Raw genomic sequence first — 25,482 nt, forward strand, 5'->3', positions numbered from 1 at the left:
GTTTTGTTGTTTCGTGAGTTTAGGTTTCCCGTTACAATTGTTAATTGGAATAGCGGGAATCTTTCTTGGTATACGGAAGAATTTTTTATTAGCAAAAGAAGAAGATTTTTAGGGATGAGTTGTCCCAGAGAGATTTAAGAAGGGATTCCTTTTTTGTACAGTTCTTTATACAGTTTAGATGTTAAATGTATTTGTAAATAACACTATAACCAACAAATATGTAAATGTATAAATTCATTAAAAAAAATCTCATATACTGCTAACAAGGGGATGGCAAGAACTGCGAAATCTGGAATGAGTTGGCTGTATGTGCATTCGATGCTTTAGGTTGATGATAGAACAGCTCTCTTTTTTTCGAAAAATTTATACGACCTTTTTTATGTATTACTTTATAAATTCTTTCAATATCAAATATTTCCATAAATTCTTGATTATTTTTATTTATTACAGTATTCTTGCATATTTTTACAATTTTGCGAGTGGGCATTGCAATAGAAATATTTAAAACACAAGAAATTGCTGCACCGAGAACATAATTTCTCGATTAATTCCTCAAAAACAAAGGACCATGCACTCAAATCCTTTAGGGATCCTGTTTTATCATTAACCTAAAACATTGAATACACATACAGCCAATTCATTCGAGATTTCACAGTTCTTGCCATTTCCTTGTAAGTTATTTAAGTTTATTTGAACCATAAAAGCTTATTTTATTCCACACGTTTCAAATGAATACGTGCGTAGCTGGACGAGTTTCGTGCTGTTTTATAGATCTCCATTTTAATAGAGGAATGCAAAAACGACATCTAAAAGCAAGGAAGCCTATGATACAAATTTACATCGCTTTATACTGATCCCTAAGTTTGCCTCGATTTCCGTTTCGTTTAAAATTCTTCTTTAAAATATTATAAATACGTTGGCTCACAAAAGTATTTGCACACTTACCATAAAAGACCTTTACGTCCATATGTTATATAAAATATTTTGAAATTCATTAGTACATCATCAAAATCATCAAATTATAGTAATGAGACACGATTGTCATGATTATACTGATAAAACTTAAACCCATTTGAAAAAAAATATATAGTTGTAACAGGTACTTACTGCAAACATATATTTAATAAGCAATTTTTGTTAATGAAATTTTAAAATATGTCGTATAACATACAATAATATATTCATAAAAGATGTTTACAAGTGTTCGAGTACTTCCGTGAGCAACCACACGTTTGAAAACATGTAGCGTTAATATTATTCTCGGTAAACATCTGCTCATTCAGACTCGGAGAATAAATATTTTTGCTTATTTCTAAGCAAACGCGATTCTTTCCTATCTAACGTAATATTTGCACGTCAAGCAATACGTTGCTATTTCGAGGGGACGCACCATCGTTCACTTTGGTCTGCAAAAACGGCAAGGTTCATGATGCATGTGGTGGTTATGATCAAGGGGGAAAGGAGCATCGAGTGGCAGCCTTTGTCCTCGTTGAAATTCCAACGAAAGCGAAATGTTGAACGGCGGATAGCTGTTTTGTTTGCCTCTAGCTGGTTAACTTACTCGTCAACGAGTTCGGTTGCCCACTTGAAGACACTTCCGACATCGAAGAAGGGAGTGTCTTTCACTGTATAACGTGCCTTGAGGACTCTACCGTAGCCTGTTTAATGCAAACATATGGGTTCGTTTGTTCCGACGGACATATTCTTCCAATTAAGTAAAAAGACCTTGAATCTCGCGGGAATGCAACCCGATCAAACGCTTTTAAATATTCATTAAGAAAAACGGATAAGAGAACGGATAAAGGATGCTATCGTCCGATCTCAGAAGAGATTTCTTCGTTCCTGCTAAATCTGAAAATAGTTGTAGGGCGCAAGAAAAAGTTACTTTTAGCGGACGACGAACAATTAGTTTAGTTTCGAACTGTGCCAAACTTGGTTCATATTCTCGAAAATCGTGTCGAGTATTGAAAAGAAAAACGATATCTTTCACTTCATATTTCGACATCGTACAATTTTACATAAAATATCTAACTTTTCTTTAGTCAGCTATTCTTTTGTTGTTACAACATAATCTAGATGCGTTCAACTGCTAGAATTTTAAAGAAACTACTTTGATTATGACAACGTATTTTTATTCTGTTCTTAATTAACAATAAGAGATCTAATAACCATGAATTAATTTAGCGAATACTCCAAATACTCCAAAAAACTAATTTTCGTTTCATTTTCACTCACAATCCATCATTTCTTTTCTTCGTTATCTCTTCGTTATCTCACAGAGCTGCTAATTCATGTAGCGACAGCAGAGATGTATCGAGCTGCCAAAATGCGATAAACGTAGCGTAAAAAATTATTTATCAGGCATAAATGAAGTCTGAAAATCAACAGAATCTCCGCGTCCAACGGCGATTGTTAAGTTCGTGATGATCGGATCTACTTCTCACATCATGAATTATTCATTTCCTGATTAATGGTTTTCAATTCGATCTGATTATCGTATGAGTAGCTTTCAAACTAGTAGTTGAAACCCAAATCGTATCGTCGATTGAAAATCAGATTAGGCCGCTACCTTACCGATGAAAGTTCCACACGCTTCTGCATCGCGTAGGAGATAGCAGCACTCTACTCGCGTTCTTGCAACCAATTATTAAATCCATTGCGTGGCTTGTCATCTTGTCAGCAGCGATAAGGGGAGAATTAAAGGGTAGGAAATGAATATATCTGATTTAAAACTATAAAAGAAAGATCTCTATACATTACCTGATAACGAATAGAACCGAGATAATTCTAATTTGTTGGACCTGTATTATTCTTTTAAATTGTATAATGCGATAAGCGACGAAGATTGTAAAAACCGGAAAAACCAAAACCCTTTTAAGATCATGGAATTTCTTTTACAATCGTATTTTATACTGATGTATTTGACTTGAATTGTGAGATAATTTAATGCGCTTCGAAGGATTGCGCGACTGCTTATGCCATTTAATCTTGGAGCACCAATTTAATGAAGTAATATTAATCTCAGCAGTTTGCATATACGATTTCAATAATTTCATAAATAATTACATTATTTGTGATTATTCGTAAGTTACATTAATAACGTATTGCGATATGGATTACTTCAGCAGGATTTAATGCCACTGACTTATAAGGTAATTATGATGTTTCTCGTTATTTTATAATAGTGTAATTTGCGTATCCAATTTTTACTGTGAAACTTGTACTTTATTTTAAAATTTAATTATTTCGGAATTTTCACTGTGTACTAAAAATCAGTTATAGAAACATAACTAAAAATAAAACCACGGTGTGTAATCTTATTGGCAGGCACCTAAAAGTTAAAAGTCAAGTCGAAAGCTATGAGTATTTTCAACTTAAAAGCTTTCTTTTCTCTGGGAGCTTGAATTAATATTTGACATTCGAAGCTCAGGATCACAGAACGAATCATAGAACAATATTTACATTTTTACATTTGATTTAATTATTATAAACTGTAAAATTAAACATTTCTTATATATATGTTTAACTTCTGTGCAAAAATTAGTATTATTATAAATATATTTATATTTTTTGTTTATTATTCTATATTAAGCACAAGTCATTATATGTCTTAGATATATCGTAATCTATGATCTATGAGAGAGTTAACTGAGATTTCATCGTGCTTCAATCCCTTCATTCGCTTTTATATTTTTGTAACATTATTTCTCATTACTTAATATATTAGTATAACAATAATATATTAGTACAACGTGTGTTACACATTTACTATATTGTTTTATCACATATCTTATTTATCATCAGAGTTGGAAGTTTTAATCACTGGTATAAATCCATACGGGGGTGTACAACCTCTAGTACTATCTTCTCCACTTCTATTTGATGATCCTTTTCTTCTTCTCACTGGTTTAGGCGAATTATCACATTTTATAATAAACTTCAGTTCAGCCATTAGTTCTTCTTTAAAGGAAACCTGAAGTACATTTATCTAATTTAATAAAACCGATCAATAATCGAATCAGATTGATTTTATTGTACTTACGTCTTCGCGTAAGGATGTACAGCCAACTTCCCAGATTAACTCGAATACAGTATAAAAGAAGGAGGCAGCAACGCCTACAGTCAATACTAGGAATACGCCACCCACATTGTCGAGATCCAGTTCCTCCGCGGCGCTCTGACCACCGTCTTCCTACGTATCATTCGCATATCATCATATAAAATTCATACGTTTGCGCATAATTTATTTCTCGACTTCGTTCTTATCTCATTTTATTGAAACATTTATCTATACGTACTCGACATGTTCCACCCCCACGTTTCTGCGTCCACCATTTTTTCTTCAATTCTGTTATCAAGCCGCTTTGTTGCATCTTTAATACGGCAGTGTTTAATGGATGACGATATGGCGATCCTATGAATCAGTATACAAATTTCATTTTTATATAGATAATATTCCCGGCAGTAATTCAATTATATATTGTGATTGACGCAAACGAATTAGTACATATATCATTAGTTATAAAGAATTTTAGACATTATTAAATTTCTAGAAATTTGTAGGAACAGCAAAACAATAAAAATATTCTATTCAAACTGAATCGAAATATTAACTGTCGTACATTTTTCGTTATAAAATACAATTGTAATCACCATTTGAACTCTAAATTAATTTATGTTCAATTTTCAATCGTCGTATCCTTGCAAACAAATTAATATGCCAACTAACATTTGTTTGACTATCACATTCAAACCAAATTCAATTATATTTAATTATCAATAATTAATAATTAAATATACTTGAATAAATTAATAACTTAACTAAAGTTGTAATATAACCGGTGAATGAAATTTATCTATTCCTAACTATTTGTAAAATAGTATTGTTGTGTGACTACTGAAGTCGTTAGGTTTGCCTGTATTATTTGACAAGTCGTAAGTGTCATTTAAGGTCTTACCCTTTTTCATAGCAATCCCATAACCCTTTGCATCAAGGAGTCCACCGATCTGAGTCACGTTGCAGTACCTTTCAGTGATGTATTCTATTGAGCTGGATTCCATTAGAAACGCATAATCTTCTCTGAGCACCTTTGTCAACCCAGCATCATTGTTAGAAGGCAATACTTCTGCAGCGTTATCCGTCATGTATTTGTACATCTCCTTGTACGTTGAGTAGTTGGAATCCTTGAAATGCATAATTCTTATAAAAATCTGAGTTAGAATGAATAACTGCAAGTTTCATTTGCCTAACGCTTGTTTTCGTTTTGATCGGTTAATGAGCGGTTTGATAGAGATAGAGAAATTAATGTTACATTTTCCGGTAATCTGTCATTCAGAGTAATTTATGCGAACAATGAGGAAATCAATATGTTATATTGAGTTCTCAGTTATGAAAATTTGTTACGTTTCCAATTATATTAATTATTAATGATCTTTCATATTATCAGTCTGCTAAAAGAGTGGCATGCTTTAAAATAAATTCTTCAAGAGAAATTATTTATTATTCTTTCCTATATTATAAAAATTTAAGGAAAGTGAATTTTCTAGAAAATCGGTTTGAAGTAAAAAAGTTATTATGAGGTTACTCGATTATTTAACAGGGAAAAAGCTATCTTGCATCTTTGAATTTTGATGTAGAATAAAATATTATTTATATGTATTCCTCACTATTAAAATCAGTTTTGTTAATATAATATAATTCGATTCTGTAATTACCGAACTCCCATCTTAGGGAGTTTATATAGTTTATTTTTACAGTCAATTTTTGCAGACATCTCAAATAGATAGTTTTTTTTAAATATATCATAAATTTTAAATTTATCATAAATATAAATATATCACTCTTTCAGAAAACTGTTAATATCAATGGAGGTCTATAAATTAATTTCAACCTAAATGTAAATAATATTACAGGGGAATAATGTATTAATTTCACTCGGTTCTATATTATCTATTTAAGCATTGCGTCAAACGGGATTAAAATGTTTGTGATATCACAGCGTGGTTTTAAGGAACAGGATTTGTGCGTTCTACAATAAATAGGCAAGCTATTGCAACTATTATATTTAGGGTACCATAACTGTCAGAATTTATAAAATGTTTTTTCATCTTATCAACTCATACTCTACTGTTGGATACATATTAAATGAGAAATTTCTGGAATGATTCGTTAATAATACAAGTTTACAGAGAGACAGTTAATTATAGTTAAGTGAAGCATCTGCATAAAATCAGGCGGTAAAATTGATCAAAACATAAACATCTCTTACATTTGAAACAAGTACATCGGTAGCCTGTAATCATTCTGTAAAATTCGTTGCTACTGACAACCGTTTCATCAATTTTTACTGTTCTTCACGTTACGTTATCAAATATAAAAAGAATGTTACGTATTCAGTTGGACACTTACTTGGAAGAACATGAACGTAGATCCTCCTATTTTAGCGCCGTATTTAATTGCCTTTTTCCTTGCTAATTCTTCGACGTTTGAGAAGGGTGATACTATTGTCTCGACGGTTAAGAACGCGGCTAAATTGGCAGTATAGCAATTGGCGATGATCAAACAGAAGAACCACCATGAAGTGGCCATCATTCTTGTCGAAAATCCTCTGTGCGATTGTAGAAATCTTACATTAATATCGTACAAATGTATGTTGATTGCGAGCAAGCTTTCATTAATTGAATATAAAATGATAAAAACGGTTTAATAAAAAAAAGATAGAAATAGTAAAATAATAATACCAACGATAAATATTATCTTAATATTACTAACATTTTGTTTGATACAATACAGAACAAAAACAACAAAAAGGAGAAAATTAAAAAATAAAAGAATAATATAATATACGAATATAAGAATACAAAAAAAAAATTGGAAATTTCGAAAATACCACTCACATGGGTGCAATCTCGGAACCCTGCTGCATAAGACTACCAATGGTGAACCATAAAGAATTTTTAAAGGTAAACTGATTCTCAAGCACCTCTGGTTCCTCGATGCAAGGATACGGATTATTCCACTCTGCAGGGCATATCCTACCGATAATGAATAGTACCACAGACACGAATATATAAGCTCCAATTAAGTACCACCAAACTCCGGTCGAAAATGGCGATAAGAAGGAAAACAAACTGGGCGGCGTCTTCGTTGGTTTTCGATACAGAATACTTATTCCTGTAGGAACAAATGAAACCAGAATTATAACCAGGACACTAATTGATTAACTGCATCGAGGTTAATCATTTTGTTTCTAAAGAATGAGTCATAATTATTATGATAATAAGATACAACAACTTTTAAAAAAAGAAACTGATTAGTTTGCCCTGTGATAGGCTCATTTAATATCTCATTGAGCGAATTGAATAACAAATACTCTGATGTCAGTTTTGTAGTGGAATCTTGATTATACGAATCCCGTTTAACCGAAATTCCATATTATCCGAGATACTTTGAACTTTACCTCTATCTTCGTTCTTTTTGAAAGTTTAACATAAAGAGTACAAAATTGTTAATAGTCAGATATAATTAACGCAGTTAATCAAACTTTCAATCAATTACATAGTTCATTAAATTTAAATATATGTACAATATTACATTATCAAAATGTTTTTTATAACTTTATTGCATAATTTATTAACGGCCTTATCGACCCTTTGGTATTATTCGAGTTTTCGATTATCCGAGATAGTTTTGGTACACATTACAATCGGATAATCGAGACTGTACTGTATTTCATAATAAAGAAATAGAAAGTAATGAAAATAAAGAAATGCAGTTTGATTTTTACAAATTGCCCACGAATTCAACCTTCAGTTTCAAAATTCACAATTTCCTGGACCCGTTATTAGTATTCGATTTGGCGTAAATAATGTAAAAATGGCGTAAAATGACGTAATTAATCATAAACTCTAAAAGAAGTTTTGGAAGCTATTTTTCATGATTTTCTAGTTTTCAATTTACGGAATCGATCAGTACGGACTTTAAATACTTCAAATATTTTAAAACGTTTCACATAAATTTCGCATGATCTCAAAGATATACCTAAATTCATAAAAGGCATCGTAAAGTCCACCGCCCCTTCTCTCTCTGCAGTTATAGTTAAGTCTGTAATTGCCAGATCAGCTTCCTACAACACGATTTTAATGGACATCATATTTTAACTTTGCTTTCATTTCATTTAACAATACTATCCATTTCCATTTAAACGTTACTAACACCGGCGATTATTTTCCCAAGCATTCCCGTCCATTTGTTCAATTTCTTAGAGTATGATCCATACACGTTGTCTCTTTGAACCTCGAACGTGTAATTGAAACCCAACATTTTGCTTAATTCTTGAATAATATCGATGCCGAACCCTTCATAGCGATCATTTCCTGTCATCATATCGGCCGATTGTTTTAACATGCCATAGGGATGATTCTATAAGAATGAAAGATTATATTTATGAGTGATAAAAGGGACATTTAAAGTAAACATATTTTGTATCATTTCTCATTCGAAGCATATTAATTTGCATGACATAAGATTATTTAATGATATTAATAATTATATATTTTAATTAAAGGTTTATTATTTCTCATTCGAAGCATAATAAAAGGACTGTATATTATTTCCTTTGTACGATGTTGCATTATTCAATAATATAAATAATTTTCCATTTCAGTTACTAATCTGTTATTTGTTTTATTTTCAATCTAAAGGATATTAAAAGTATTATGAATTATTGCCTTCACGTGATTTTAGGTTTTTGTATAATTTCGTTAATTTCTGATTATATTTAAAAATCTATTATCTCTATTATATCCGTCATGTCCAATTTGTAAAATATTAAAAATTATTTCTCTCGTCTCAATAGATATACATATCTTAAAAATTGTTTCTCTTGTGATATTCGACTATTTTATAATAGCGATAATTTCGCATTTCGATCAAAGATCTCACGAATAAGATTCAAAAACGTAATTTTGTATTTTTACGCACGATTGCAATTAGGATGAGGAACGTTTTGTTCTGCAAGCTCAACTCTTCTTCAGATTTCTGAGGACGAGCTTCCAATAGCCATTCCACGTCATTCGTACTGTTCCATATTCCGATTTTCTTTAGTCCGTTTTCCGTCACTCTCACTATATCCAGCTGGAAATTACTACGAAATCCAGCGGTGTCGAATTTGATCAAACCAGTCAGACCTTCCATTTCGCTCTGAAATGAATCCATGATAATTTCAAATGTGAAATTTCGTACTGGATATAGGCACATCGTTGGTTAACAGTAATTAAATATTTATTTTATCGGTGCAATGAACTTACGACTCGCATAAAATTATTCAGACTAAATCCGTGCTCCCAGCTCACTGTACCATCGCAAGGTAATGTTTTCACATTGGCTTTAATGGTGTCTCTCAAGCGTTTGAAAGCTCTGGCGAAAAGCTGTACAGCGTCGTACATGAGCGCGGGTTCAACGCGCAGTTTGCTAGGATCGTCCAAACCCCATTCGTATTTATGCATCTCCACAACGCTTGTTACGAGTGGACTTTCGGGATCGATTAAACGTACCCCGGTGAAATTCACTCCTGAGTATTGGTATGGTTCTAGATCGATCGTCTGAAGATCCTGGAAGAAACTTTAGCCTGTATAATGTATTCATAAATATACGATATTTTTTTATGAAGTCTCCACAATTTATGTATCAATATTATATAAACTTTGTCTTACTTGTTTGTAAGAAAAGAAATCGTAATTGGTTCTAGTTTCACATTGTGACCTATGAATTAAAGGGTAATAATCTTTAGAAGTAGACTGTTAGCATATCGTAGTGAGAAATAAATAAACGTGAGATTAAATATGTAACATCCGAGTATATAAAATTTTATATAACTATAAAGGTATATATATAAAAGGGCTCTATATAAAAGAAACTAAGTTGATCGTGAAATTATTTACGTCGCATAATATCTAAGAATATTTTTTGGAATTAATTGTACAATGTATTAGATAAGGAAGAAATTATTTTACCAAGGAAGTTACTATTATTCTGTTCTTCTCCGACATAATTCCCACTTGCTGTGCCTGTTTCAATACCTCTTCCAATATATGAATCGAACAATCGATAAGAATGTTCTCAATCTCCTCGTCTTTGATCTCTCGCATCACTTTTCTGTAAAATGTAGTCACCTATTAATTTTCATAACTAAGAGGATTCAAATGCGATTTACGAATTTCATTTGAAATATGCACCTGTAACTTGGCCCAGTTCCTAAATTGTATAAAAAGATCGTATGCGCCTTTATATCTAAGTGTTCCAACAATCGGTGTGTACGAAACAAACTGTCGGTGTCTGCGTACAATATTGCGAAAATCTTCCATTCAAAATCAGTTATGATTTTATTGAAGACCTGGCGGAATATCACCTTCGATTATAACATCGCGCAAAGCTATAGATTCAGCAGTGTCTACTCATTCAATGAATCAAGTACCGTTAACTGTACTGTAAATATTCTAAAAACTAAGTTTTTAAGGAACTATATTTATTTTCAATAATTGTATTCAACCAAAAAGACCTTATCAAAGTGTTCTTAAAATATACATATAAGTACACTAATTGATATTGCGGTGCACGTTACCGAAATGTGATTTCATAAAAATCTATGAAATAAATAATAAATATGTAAGCCGAAAAAACATAAAAGGTTCTTGTGTTCTACGTACCATAGAGAGAGTTTCTGCATATGGAAATAAGTTTACTCCTATGCCACGAATTTGAGAGGGTTCCCATCTGCCATAAATATGCGGCACTTCCATGGTATCACACATACTCTGCACGTGTCCCGAGGTAAATCTATTGTTCGGACCGAAAATGGCAGCTACCCCCTCAGTCATCAATTCGCATACTGAATATTTTAGAAGAAATTCTTGAATTAATGAGCAAGTCGGGCTGTATATAATACTATACAAAAGTCACAAAACGTAAACGAAAATCTCTTATTTATTTATACACAAATGAATATAAAGATACGAAGTTATTTAACATTGATTTAAATTTGTTTTTACTTTTTAAAAAGTATTTACTCTGGGAATTATTAATACTTTGCCGAAGATATATTGATGAATTTGGAATAATTAAAATTTTATGTGATATTTATCTCCTCTTTTTTAATATCATATATTTTATACTATTTTAATGCTCCAAATAATTTATTCGATAAAATATTTCTGAAAAATTCGTGAGTTGGAAGAAAGCTGCAAATATTTAATCGTATAAAAATATGATTAGTTGCCACTGTGACTTTTGCATAAGAGAGAAAACGTATTTCCAACGATAACTGTACCTATTTGCGACACATTGAACGGATCCGTATCAATCTCGTTGGATTTTGCCACGAAAAAGACATTTGGAAATGCATCGCTCATGTGCCGTTGTTCGTTCACTCTCTTTATAGAGGTTTCGAAGGCGCGTTGAAGGCCATCGTTAGTGTCGAACAATCCTCCTAAAAGAATTATGTGAAGACACGTGTGACTTTGGACGCGGCAGTGTTCTATTAATATTTGCGGAATGTGAGCTGGAAACAGTGACGGCTTCAGTCATGGATTCGAGCAAGAGAAATAACTTGAGGGAACGAGACTCGAGGGCATTAATTTGGTTTAAACTTGAAATAAGATTTATTCTCTAGTTAGAAACATTTCCATGTCCAACTGACTGTTCCGCATAATCACGCAAGTTTCCTCACCTACGTTAACACTCGCGCCTTTGCAGGACCCCAGAACGCAGGAAAAGATGATCAATAAAAGACACTTGTCCAGCATCTTGTGGTCATTCTTTACAATACGATAGCGACGTATTCTGCGTTAAAAATGAAACAAGACAATCTTCTTCTAACGATTTGCAAGCAAATATCAATATAATATTTTTATCCTCCTAACTGGCTTTTATAAGATCAGAATTGGATAGACGTGTCATTTATAAGCTAGACATAAAATAATGTATATAATATAATATATAATACGTATTCCATATTATGCACACGTGAACATGAAATATTTAGGCAGTTGAATATTTTCGTGAAACATTTTATAACACGATATAATTTTCAATACTTCCTATAAAAATATATTGTCGTACTATGTATGCCGAAAAAACAATTCATTTAGGCAATAGTTTAATTTGTATCGTATATCATTCGTTCGAAACAATTTAATAGAAACAGAATGGAAAATAGAATTTTAATAGAAACAATTTAAATTAATCAAATCTTGTTCGAGTAAGCAGAAACCATTAAAACATCATAAAAATTGCATATTTGTGAAACAGAGGCACGACGTTGTTCTTCGTTCGGGACAACATTGTGGCGATTCAGAGCGAGTTTAAACGATAAACATTCTCAACAAAACAACAGGGATTAACTGAAATCGTCGGCATGAAAGCCTGGTCCATGAAGACGCGATTAGCTTCAAAGACAGCCAGACCAACCGGACTGACGCGAATTTATTTGCAATAAGACCATGGTACACCCGTTTCAACGGCTGGAGCAAACCGTTGGGATTCGAACGAGCACTTAACTATCCGACGTACTGTAAACCAGCAGGGAAGCGTATACACGCTTGAATTCTCGAGCTCGCGTAAATATTTAGAACCGTCTAAAATCAATCCTCCAATATTCAGCTCGCCTATTTATTTGAAGCTATCAAAGGATCTATCAGATTCTCCCTCGACGCTCTAAGATCGACTTTCTTCCACGACTTTCTTTTCCAAGCTTTAGACTAATGAATATTTGTATAGTATTAGACAAGTAAAACAATAAAGTAGAAATTGTATTTTATGGTGTTCATAAAATGAAGAATTGTAAATCGAAGTGTTCATAGGAATTTTGGACAAATTTTGGTTAAAGTTAAACTTTAATGGAAAAATCTGTATTATTGGATATTTGATATTCCTGGTACGAGCTTTTCGTTTTAGTGGAATACCTACGGTAAACTGGAGAAAAAACAGAGCTTTTAGAGTTAATGGTAGAGTTAATGGTAATCCTACATATTAATTTACACATTACATATCGGAAATTACATATTACATTACACACACACATTTACATATTAATTTCGATTCGGACAGCCACCATCGACAAAAACGGGAACGTCAGTCGGCATTTGCGACGAGATAATTTTAGCGGAGATGATTTTTGCGTATTTTCTCGTCACGAAACATCGCGGCGCGGATGGAACACGCGATGCTATTGCGGAGCGTCATGCTATTGTCACCTTGCCAAACGCATGTGCACCGTCGCATTCTTTTTTTTCCATTCATTCATCGCCATGGTCATTTCGCGTAGCGTCATTGTACGCAAACATCCACAGAATAATCCGTCAAAGCGCGTCGCGACACCCGTTCCGTGTCAATGTGCCATATCCAGCCGGCCGTAATCGCTTGAAAAACACATGAAAATCTTCGAGTGCCGCGTTACGACGCCCGTTATATTTAGACGCCGGGCGTCGTCGTCACTAACGCTTGTCGCTTAAAGCGGTGTGACATAGTTTCCATCGAATCGCCATCGGCTGCAGTTTTCAAGGGAATCGGCCTGCACGCTCGATGTCGCATATTTCCATTAAATTTCATTTTACGTAATACTGCGTTCCGAAAATTCTTTCGATTTTCTCTTGAGTTCTATTAAAATATTTTTATAAGAAGAGCTCAGTGAGAAAGTGATACAAGTGTATCATTTTTTTCTCATGTAGAGATAAACTAATAAAGATTTGGCATAGAAATGTACTGGCCATACACTACATCAATATAATCATGGAAACTTCGTTACAAGATTCTAAGTAATTTTACTGATGTAACTGTTGCGCTTTCATTTCTACATGATTTAACAGAATGAAAGATAGACCAAACAATGGGCAATGATGTGAAAAAATATATTATTTTGCTATAAAAATACTGTTTAATTATAAAATTATTATAAAATTATTACTCAACTCAAACCAAAGATATCTATCATGAAAAAAATATACAGCTCTTAAGAAAGAGTTCCGATATTTTAGTTGCAGTTGATACATTAAGCGACATTGTTACTTTTCAAGCTTTCGATATTTGGTAATATACCTCAATATTTAGAAGCATTTATATCTTTTGATTCAGTTCAAATTTCATTCCTACATTATTTTCAAATCAAACATTTCACCACTTATGCCACGTTTCCTTCGTGACTATTATAAAAAATTGATCTTCCTAAACTATGTCTGATCTTCCTGGGAACTTGTGTCTTTCTCCGTTAATGGATATTTTTATCCGCCTTAGGCTCAAATCAGAAACATCCATCCAGTATACGAATATAATAATGTACGATAACTCTACGTACTTAGATGGTATCAAATACTTTTGAAACATTGTTAAAAAAGCGAAATTATTGAGTTATCGGAGTCGTTATTGCATTACTGTTATGTTGAACACATGTGTATACCATCAAAGTAAATTGGAAAAGTAAATTAAAAAGTTATTGAATCGAAGACACGCTACGTGGTGGAAGCATGGTACGCCGTGCGTTATATTCTCGAACGAAAGTTAAAGCAGAAGAGGTCAGAGGTTAAACGGGCAGGACAATGTGGCTGTCCATACAACGAGCGTGACAAGAAAAGGAAACTCACCTGAAATTACGATTACACACGGCTGGTTACCTGGAACACAAGTTTGATATACGTGCTTTTCAGAACGAAACTCACGGCATGCACTCTAATTCCGAACGCCGGTTCCTACCAGCCATTTCACTGCGCACACGCGGACTCCCTTCCAAGCCACTTGGATTTCGTTTGTGTATTTCACTCTAATATGGCGGGCATCTAGAGCTCCAACTTAATTTATTGTTAGACACAACGCTGCCATTTTCTCAAGTAGGCATCTTTTGGACAGAAGTGTTGCAGTTTTGTTTCTTCCACGCTACATGGTGCGTAAACGCAATTATTAACTAAATAAATGGTTTTCAATTTTGACGCATTATTTCTTTTTTGCGAAAACATTAAGAAAATTGTGTTTCTATTATTAATAATAAAATAATATATTATTATAATAAAACTTATAACGAAATGGTTACGCGCAAGCCTCTTTTCATGGCAATTCTGCGTTTAGCCGTTTAGTGTTAGAAAGTTTGCAAAAAGTATTAGTAAAACAGAAAAGTTTGTGACATTGGCCGAGTCGTCTAGTTACGAGTGGATTCCTGAGAATAGAAGATCTACTTAGATTTAAAGAACGCTTTAACTTCGCTTAAAAGCTATAAAGAATACTTCAAAATCTTGTTCCAATTTAGATTTTTAATTACCGATGTAAGAATATATAATTTTAAAAGAATAATTTTAAAAACGGAAGACAAATTTCTTTCTTTAGCGGGACAGATTTTGTATTAGGTGAAAGATTGATTGTGATTATTAATATGTACATCGCGCAGCAGGTATTTCAGAATTTTTATTACGTTCGAGACAGTCTATTACACTCAGTCAAAATTACGTTTACACGTTTATATCACATTAACGTTGTTTCTTCAATGGAAACGGAGCTCCAGGGTGAAAAAGTTAAAGAATTTTCTGACGACGACACCATAATAAACAGTGTACAGCGAGATGTAGTTAAATTCACCGTAAAAATAAACCGGTACGTGACGCGAACGCGACGTAACGACGAGACAAACTGTTGTTACTTTTGATAGCGTGTTCGGCTTCTTCCGGAAAAAGTGTCTTTTCAGACAAAACACGGTTTCTACAGCGGCTTTCTTCAAACGACAAAATGGCACAAAATCCTTTTTATATCCGCACTGTGGATGGCAATTCGACGAAGTGAATCGATACTTTTAGGTCAGAAATCTCGAGCATTTTTTATATGGAAACATCAAATGTTTCTGTTATCTTTTAAGATAGAATGGATTGGAGACAAAACGAAGAGGATTATTCGATTAAAAGATTCCTGTCTTATGAATTTTAATTAAGGACATTCATAAGATGTAGTATTTAATGTAATGAATATTATATACCTCAAATTGTTATGGATATAGCAAATTTCAAATGATTTCCTTAATAATGAAACTATCGAGATTAAAAGATTAAAATGATTCTCTTCTGAAAGAATTAAAATGATACGTTATCTCGTTATTCCTTGTTTTCTATTTTTCCAATTTAAAGTATCTATATTTAATCCTTTCTTCCAGAGTCTCCAATAACTTTCTTTCTATCTAGAACAATAGAACTAGAAAAAGTTACTCTATAGAGTTTATTATCTTATCTAAAGAGATTCACAACCTCATTTACTTCCTTAATCTATTTCTCTCATTCTTCTCTCGCCCTAATTTTCAAGACAATTAATCAACCCCTGAACGTACGCAGCAAAACGTTTAAAAACGAACTTTCGAACGAAGAACATCAAGAAAAAGATGACTGATTAATTGTACAAAAGGCAGAGATACGCAGCGAGCGAGCTAGGATAAGAAGACATAAACCGAAGAAAAGAGAGAAAGAAGGTACAACCGGCGGAGAGATAGCAAAGTAAATTAAATAGCTCCGTTAGCGTCCTAGGGAGCAAAGAGAAGGTAAAAGCCATGGAACTTGGATACATTAGTGAATTAGTTACGTTAGCGGTTTGGGATTTAGTTCTCTAATCAAAAGAACGAAGAGTGAAGGCTGTGGCAATTGATGTAAAAGTACAACTTCTCGAGAACCAATTACGTGGTAAAGTAGAACTTCTCCGACGTAATCAACGAGGGGATTATGGCGTGGGTTAAGTACATTATGCGTGGAATAATTTTCTCAATTGAAACCGGAGGAACCTGACACCTGACAATCGATCACAGGACGCACTAAACGAATGTTTGAATAACCTTACGAAGGAGAATCTTTTGACTATACCATCAGTGAAATTTTAAAGGTAAATGGAGATATTCGGGAAGTAAATCGCTGATAATGTTGTGAATTTTTTAAATTTGAAGAAGAATGTGTTTTAATTAATCATATAGCACAAATGTCAGTAGTTTTTATGACTGACGAATCTTTCGTTTTGTACATATAAATATACCGTATATTATAAATTATTAATTAGTTTTAATGTTGCAGAAGCTAAACAATAAATGTTGATAGAATCAATCAGTGTTTGACTTTTTTATTGTCTATATGAATTAAGATCTCAATAAAAAAATTCTTCTGAAAAGTTGCAAAAGGTCGTGCATACGAAGTTCATTCTTCTAGGTTCTCTAAATGATAAATAAATCAAACCTGATAGACAAAGTAAGAAACAAAACACGCCCACTGAGAATTTACAGACGATGAGTTTTATTCACGTTTAATATGATGCTCGTAGTACACTTTATGTAAGAAGTATAATCAATTGGCTCTTAAATTCGGTACGATGCAAACGCAATGTACGCGATACAGATAATATTTACAAGTACGTGTATAATTCACGATTTATTCGCATGTATGTACTCGTGTGAGAATATGTCGTCCATGCGGGTTTGTATCGCATCTTTTGTACGAATTTTAAAAACGATTCGATTTGGTGTACACACATCGATGGATGAACGAGTCGACGATAAAAAAAAGAACAAAAAATATACAAAGAACAAGAAAGAGAAATAGAAACAAAAGTCGCGATTGTCGCATATGTACGTTGTTCTAAAAAATGGTGCATGGCGGTGAGGCAGAAATATTATCAACGCCCAAATTTCGCCGCTAATCTCATTCCACTGATCTATCTGCATCCGGAAATTGATCATTCCAGAGAGGCTAAGCCAGCATCCCGTGCATGTACGATATTCGCGCGTGTTTACGCCTTAGGAGAGACGGAAGACGGAAATTAATACTGCTCAGTCCAGGGCGTTCATGAACGGCGATGTACCAGCTGCAAACAGGCTTTCCATTAACTCTGTTAACCAGTTTAATCCGTGGAATCGTTGGACGCTTAAGAAAGGAACATTGCAATGCTGCGACCGGCTACTGAAATCTGTCTCGGTCTGAAGGAGATTTAATTGAATTTTCAGTCGAGTTAGTTTTTTGAAAGATTATTCGAATTTGCCAGGTCTAAAATCAAATAAATACGACACGTTCTAAAGGAAATTTAATATTTAATATTATAACGAATTCACGAGGTATGAAACGTTTAGAAAGTATTGTGAGATTTAAAGAGGATTTAAGAATTATGTAGATACGTGTAATACTTCGTACTGCGTTTAATAATTCAATTAATAATTGAATACTTAGTTGAGATAATTTTTTGAAGAATAATTAGAAATCTAAATCCAGATTGCTATAAAATGTATAAAGTATGTTGAGAATATTTAAACAGTAAGTATTGTATTCTGATTTTATTATTTTATCAGCAGCTCTGACCTATTCTGTTCGCAATATGTGTAATAACTTTCAATTAATACACATGAATCTGCCCTAGATTTCAAAGGATTAATGCCGTATACGGTTGAATCAATGAATATCCGAAGTCAGATACAGATAGATCAATGAAATCCTGCGATACATGATAACGAGGTCGAGAAATTCGTTAGCGAAACAACGAGCCGGAATATATCGTCGATTTGCTAGAGGAGTGACGCATCTGAAAAATTTACGCTTTTTCAAAATCCAGAGTATAAGCTGCATAAGAAAAAAGCCTTTTCGTTGTTAAATAATTAATAATTTTCTATTTCAAATAAAATTTGCTAAAAATTTGCATTCCTTAATCGTGTCACTTTCCTAGCATATCTAGAATATAACATAAAAATGTAAAATCGCTTATTCTATCTACACTCGATAAAACATCTACATACAACTTTTGCACCAAAGGACACGTTATCTTACAACATCGAAATGATACTTAAACGAAGACATACTTTTAGAAGTCGTATGAACAGATTTTTCCCCATGAACGTTCTATGATACAATGCCATAGAATAGATACGTTTAGTTTAGTTCGTAATCTTAACGATAATTATGATTATGTACACTAAACGAATGTATCCAAACGTCATCGAACAGACAGAGACAGAATTTGTACAGTGTTAATTATCTTGTGATATTTTTCTCAAGTGATCACGAATGTAGATACTTTCTTTAAAAATGAACGGCATAGTCCATACTAATGGAGTGAATTGGATTCCATGACGTTTTCCTTCGCTGTTCAAGTAACGTTTTATATGCATCAATTACAAAATCCACAGTTTTTGTTCTTTCTCTCTTTTTTCGATTGTTCTTGACATGCATACGTTCTTCAAAAAGTTTGTCATTTGTATTGTAACATATCGTGCGGAAGACATCGCATATTTGATCATTTAATTTCAATATTTAATTAAGTTATATGGGAGTGAGTTCATAAATTGCTTTCTAATATATTCGAGAAATATACGGGCATGGGCAATAATTATTGCCGTTTCCTGTATCCGCTACTCGTTTCTGATATTAGTCTATTGATATTAAATACATTCGAGGTTTCGAAGCATTTTAACAAAATTGATAAAATATGGAAATACCATTACAGGATTAAATTATTTCACTCTACTATAAATTCGGATTCGAATAAAAAGTTATAAATAACCAATTTTAAACGACGAATTTTGTTTAAAAATTAATACATCGTTGGCAACTATTCATGAACATACATTCAATCATAATTTTAACAAAATTAATCGAATCCACAATCATCCCTATTCCTTACTGCGCCATGTGTGTATGAAGCTTACAGATATGAAAAATATGATGTGATACTTTTTCCGTTGTGCAGAAAAGAACAATTTTAAAAATCAGTCAGTTGTCAAGTAATCCCGGATTAAAACTGTGTTTGTATTTGATTTTAGGATTACATATGTGTTTCCATCGCGCTCTACGACGTTAACAAAAATTAAAAAATATTACTTGTGTAGAATAGTATCGATTAAGCTAAAGTTACATAACAACAAAGCTAATATTTTTCGTCACGTAATAAGTATCGCGGGTTCTGCAACTAATATTTCATATTAAAATACATCTTTTTAGCCACCAAGTTTCATAAAAGTCGGAAAATCAACGAAAATGGACTTATCATATATTTTTCATGTGGTCTTCATACACATATAAAATCGCAAAGACAGTGACAATTAAGGATTAGATTTTCGTGGCGACAGCTCATGCCGCGGCCGCTTAGGCTGGGTTTCGTTTCACGACGGCCACCCTCTTTTGCCACGAGTGGCGCAACGAAAGACAAAGGATCTCGAGACTGCTCGTTAATCTTTCCGCTCAAACAGCGTGCATCGTTGTCTTCCGCACGGCACGATAAATTCCAGTGAGCTCCAATTAACGACTGAATGACTGTACACTGTACACTGTATAAAGTGCTAGTCGAAGTACTGCCATGTTCGTTCGTTCGCGTCACTTGTAAAGACAAAGAACGAAAAAATGGAAGAAAAAAAAAGAAAGAAAGAACCAGACTTATACACATACACACACAGAAAGAGAGAAAGAGAGAGAGAGAGAGGGAGAGAGAGAGAGGGATAAAGCAACTGGAGAAGGTGGGTGGTTTTCATCTCGCGCTAAACTTTTAGTTCGCGCCTCGTTGCTTCTCTCGTCGTATCTCTCGTTCGTCGATTGCCTTTATAGTTCATCGAGTCGCGAGTTCGATTAGTCCCGTGCACCTTGCTCTTCTCCCTTCGACGATGATTCAGCTTCGTAGCTTCAGGTCAAAGGCGCTTTCCCCACGAAGTGTCTGTACTTGTTGCATACCGGATACCTGCCCTCCTCGGACACGATCGATAGGTTCGATTCCTGCCTCTCGCGACTACACAGTGTCTTCTTCGCAGACTTTTTTGTCCCGTTCCCGCAATCCAGCGCGTAACGCAACTCGCTCGCCATCTCCGAGCACATGGACTTCTGGAAAGTTCCAGTAAACATCCGCTGCATCCCTTTAATCGTGCTCTCTTCGCGATATGCGAAGTTTCGTCAGCCAAGTGCGATGACGCGTGTACGTATAGTATAATATGCACATAAACATTTTAACCTGGTTTTGATATAGTCGAGATACGAAGTTTTATTGGCGCAATAACTTTTTATCGGTATGCTGTCCTAGAGTGATTGCGGGCTGCTAGTATGTAGTTCCTTCGTGATGGGGGTTGTTTGAAGCAGAGTGAAAGAAGTTGGCAAAGAATATGTTCAAAGAAATGTTTTTAAATGTACATAATTTTGTTTATAGTAGGTCCTTTTTTTGGAGATAACATATTTTATGGAAATAAATGACTACAAACTTTGGACAAAACTAGCTTCTTCCTAATTATAGTAGTTAGAAACGTCGCGTTTCAATTTTGCAATAGTTTGCGATAAATTTAATTTTAATTTAGATTCTATATCTCACACGATAAATACATTTACGATCATGTGCTGCTTTAATATTAAGATAATACAAATTCGGTTAGAAAATGTATACGTAGGAAGAATATGATTAACCAGAATTGTCGAGAATTGTGTTTTTGATGTTTATGCGAGGGTTGTAAGAGGATCACCACTGTATTTGTTATGTAAAACAGGATAAACACGAAACAAATTAAAATAAAGTACATTCTCAAAAAACAAATTAACTTAACGAAAACTCCTATAGACTGTTTGTATTTCAACAATACCAATTGAAGATTCGAAGTTCAGTATCTTATGAGGAATACCTGTAAGTAAACAAGTTTACAGACTCTACGATGAGATAGGAATTCTAATCCAGACATTTTACAAAGGACTATAAAGCATATCGCTTCCTTAAGATTTTTGGGTTCATGGAACACTCTACGATCCAATGATATTAACTGAAGTAGTTACAAGAATGAGAAAACAAGTTTAAAGACTCTGCAGTAGAATAGAAACTTTGAGTTAGTCATCTTGATGAGGACATCAAGCATATTGCTCTTCTAAAATTATTGGGTTTATGCGACGCGTCATAGCACGAAGCTGACTTTCTCGAGATAAACAATTCTGTTAGATATATGCATGCAACCTTAATTAATAATCAATTATTTCATAGAAGCTGTGAGTAAGTGAAGGAAAAAATACAAGGAATCAAGCACACATAGTAAACCAGTTTGTGTCTTATAATTATTCGTGCGATGTTCAACAAATAATTTATAACAATCTGCTTTGTTTTTGATAAATTTTCATATAAAACGGTAGCCATAAGCTATAAATAAGGAAAATAAAGTATTAATAAAAAATTCAATTCGCAAAGGAGTCGAACATAAAACTAAGAAAATTACTCACACCATACTGCATTACAAGAATTATTTTTTTTTACCTTGCTTAATTAATAACAAGAAAATAACAACGATGAAAATGGAAACAATTTTTCAATACATTCATTTTTATTTACAATTTTTAGTTTCTTGTAAACTTTTCTATATATATATATATATAGAAAAGTATATATATATATATATATATATATATATAGAATATATATATATATATATATATATATATATAGAATATATATATATATATAGAATATATATATATATATATAGAATATATATATATAGAATATATATATATATATAGAATATATATATATATGTATATATATTTATCTAACACATAAAACAATGTTTAAACTTTAAAAAACCCAACAGATGAATAAACCGAAGGATTCTTGTAAATATTTCCTTCCTCCGTAAAAGTTCGTTTAATAATTCCACTTCCAACATTGCGGTATACCGAACGACAAAAAAAGTCAGCTATTCGGAAAGAAATATCTCATGCTCTACGGTCTGTCAATCGACAAGTGCTATGACACAACGAGTAGCAGATACATAGTAGAAAAGAAAAGTTGCTCACCTCCTGCGTATCCATGGCGGGAGAGAAAGAGAGGCAAGAAACATTGCGACACAACTAACAATGTCATACTAAACTGTCACACATCGTGCGCGTGTCCTTTCGAACCGTACATGTGATTCATTCTTTAACACCTACGTTTCGATTGCGATCACTGTTCTCATTATTTCTTCTTTCTTTTTTTTTCTCATTTCATATCATACAAGTTTATACGAATCGAGACATATAGAATCTTCTATCGCATAATTGAATTTTTTCTCAAATATGTAGAGTCTGCAAGCTTCTATCAGTGGAATAAAAATTTTATCATATCATTATTCGATTATATTCGATCATATTCAGAAGACGGATTTTTCATCTTTCTTTTTATTTAATTCACAAAAGGAGCTTACAGACTCTACATAGAACAGCGATTCACTCCTCGAGCTACACAATATGTACATACAATAAAACGTTTGCAACTTGACGCTATACATTAATTATCTAGTCGGTATAAAATCGTGATTGTTCATGTAAACAGTTCGTTACTCCTCACCGTACGATTCAGTCGCGATCGCAGTGAATTCATTAGAAACAGAAAAAAAAAAAGAAATCACATCGCGTTTGTATTTTTATATATTCCATTCTTTTTTTGTTCTAGCTTTTATATGTAACAATCGCGCGAGATATCGTTCATTCTCGCTGCGAGGCTTCAAGTCGGTCGACAATTAATCTAAAAAGGTTTTGATATGAGCAAATGGCAAACGCGTTAACCTTTCCAATTTCAATATCTGCATCATTTCACGGCTCTGTCGTTAAGGGATGTTGCGGACGAAAAGAAAACGATCGTTTTAAATCAAACGTTCCCTTTGGACTGTTCCTTTTTCTTTTTTTTCTTTCTCTCGTTTTCGTTCTTTCATTTTTTTTCTCTTTTTCTTCCCTTCTTTCCATCCTTTCTCCCTTTCTCTCTACTTAATGAAATTCCAACGACACCGTACGTTACCCGATAATAATTGATTGGGTAGTGTTCCGCCGATAACGTTCTGGCTAGATTGTCGGTCGAGATTACGGTTCTCGAAGGGATAAGAGAAAAAAAAGAACTGGAAAGGTCGAGGATCGTTGCTCCTTCGTTTTGATTATACGTTCGTTTGAACTTTCTACAGTTTGTGTCTGTCAGTGTTTCACACAGTTCTCGATCACTGATGTGGTGGAGTTCCTCCTTAGGTCCGTCGGGTCAGATACGCTTTTCTCGGGCATAGGAATCTGTTTCGTATTTCTGTTCGTTCTCTATTGTTCCGTTCATTTTTGTCTTTCTATCTTTGTTTCGTTCGTTTTTATATTACTTTAGTTTCTGGTTCGCGAACGAATCCCTACAGGATCGCCCGCTAGTGTAGATCGGTAAAAGCTTCGCAGATCGGTTTCCCCGAGGATTTCTGCTTCTAAAACAGAACACGAAAATGCTCGGGTAAGATTGCGTTAGGTGGCACATCAGATCGATTAGTCGGATCGACGCGGTGCACGCGAAGCATTTTTGTTTTTGATAAGAAAAATTAACTCGAGCGGGAGTAACGACAGTTGCCCGATTGGGGACGTTTGGAAACGAATGGACTGCTCGTAAATAGATAGAAACTAAAGTTCGCTGAACGTCGTAGGTGAAAAATGGAAAACGTGATAAAATCGTCGTCGAACCGAAGATCGAACTCTATCGAAGATAAGATTATTGAGAGTGTAATTGCGAAATTTACAAACGATTTATCAAAATCAGATAAAACAAGAATAATTTTAGACAAAGAGAAAAAAGGAATTGAAAATACAGTGTGAAGAGTATTAAAATCCTCAATTCTCATAAGAGTTAAATGTTAAATTCTTCATTAATTCTGCAATTTTTGAAGTCCTTAAATTCAATTAATTTATAGGTTTCATTATTTATAACTGGGGTAGGCTGCAGCATTACAAAAATGGGAGATACAGATACTTTCATTATTGGGTAAAATTAAATGGTACTGTAAGAGGATTTAGTTGATATAATTTGAAAGATAAAGTATTACTCTGATAAAGTATTAGTACACAACCTCGAGACACACTTCAATTAAGCTATACTTGAGATGTTACAGGCCATTTTTCCTCAATATCTACCGCAAAGTTCCCCTACAATTTTTCAGCACCCTTTGCAATCAGACCCTTCCAGCAAGTCATGCTAATTCTAAAGTAAATTGAAAGAAGTAACAAAATTTTGTTTGTGTACACTGTAGAGTATACAGAAACTTCTCATAACAGGAAGAAATTCGTTTCTCTACTCAAACGCTTAGAAAACGTGTAGTTCGTTCACCACTGACCCAATTTTTATTACAATAATTTTGTATCAATCTAGATGGACCTTTTTTATCCAATAGCTTAAAAAGTAAATAATTTAAAGATAAATCTTTAAATATGTTTGACATACTAAATATATTATTACGTGTTGATTTTTGAAAACCAGTTCATCATTGTAAATATTTGTTGAATCGTCGTAAAATATTTGTTTTGCAATTCATACTGATTGTTAAGTTGAAATGAGTATAAAAAAACATATGATTTGGAAATGGTTAATTTGGGATATTGGAATCTTCGATCCACATTCGTGTCCACGTAAAACGATTAGCATCTTCAAACTCGAGCAAGTATCGCGGCTACTCTGTTGCGGTCTGAAGTAGCGCGGCTCCGAAGGCGAACAGC

At 33.5% G+C, this 25,482-nt stretch overlaps 2 protein-coding genes across 3 annotated transcripts in view; both read right to left on the reverse strand.

Annotated features, from left to right (window-relative positions):
- Window positions 1-3,515: 3,515 nt before the first annotated feature.
- On the reverse strand, window positions 3,516-14,761 carry LOC138182837 (glutamate receptor ionotropic, kainate 2). 2 transcript variants are annotated; one of them, XM_069119109.1, is made up of 16 exons: window positions 14,635-14,761; window positions 11,727-11,839; window positions 11,328-11,486; window positions 10,708-10,889; window positions 10,237-10,394; window positions 10,015-10,156; window positions 9,310-9,603; window positions 8,984-9,202; window positions 8,216-8,422; window positions 8,042-8,126; window positions 6,898-7,174; window positions 6,410-6,608; window positions 4,959-5,184; window positions 4,299-4,414; window positions 4,043-4,192; window positions 3,516-3,973 (listed from the first exon to the last, which is right to left on the reverse strand). In XM_069119109.1, exons 2-16 carry the CDS (start codon window positions 11,800-11,802, stop codon window positions 3,791-3,793), a joined length of 2,673 nt encoding a protein of 890 aa, XP_068975210.1. In that variant the 5' UTR covers window positions 11,803-11,839; window positions 14,635-14,761; the 3' UTR covers window positions 3,516-3,790. The 2 variants fall into 2 exon arrangements, with proteins under 2 accessions (XP_068975210.1, XP_068975209.1); XM_069119108.1 differs by having other exon boundaries at window positions 3,517-3,973; window positions 9,310-9,612.
- A 1,481-nt stretch (window positions 14,762-16,242) lies between these two features.
- Window positions 16,243-25,482, reverse strand: part of KaiR1D (Kainate-type ionotropic glutamate receptor subunit 1D) — a 260,767-nt gene continuing 251,527 nt past the window's right edge. Inside the window, exon 18 of the mRNA XM_069119110.1 lies at window positions 16,243-20,853. Coding sequence (XP_068975211.1) covers window positions 20,659-20,853 — 195 coding nt within the window. The 3' untranslated portion in view covers window positions 16,243-20,658. The remainder of the gene's footprint in view (window positions 20,854-25,482) is intronic.

Source organism: Bombus flavifrons, chromosome 8 (assembly GCF_040668555.2).
Source record: "Bombus flavifrons isolate JBK064 chromosome 8, iyBomFlav1_principal, whole genome shotgun sequence".
NCBI classification, from domain to species: Eukaryota; Metazoa; Arthropoda; class Insecta; order Hymenoptera; family Apidae; genus Bombus; species Bombus flavifrons.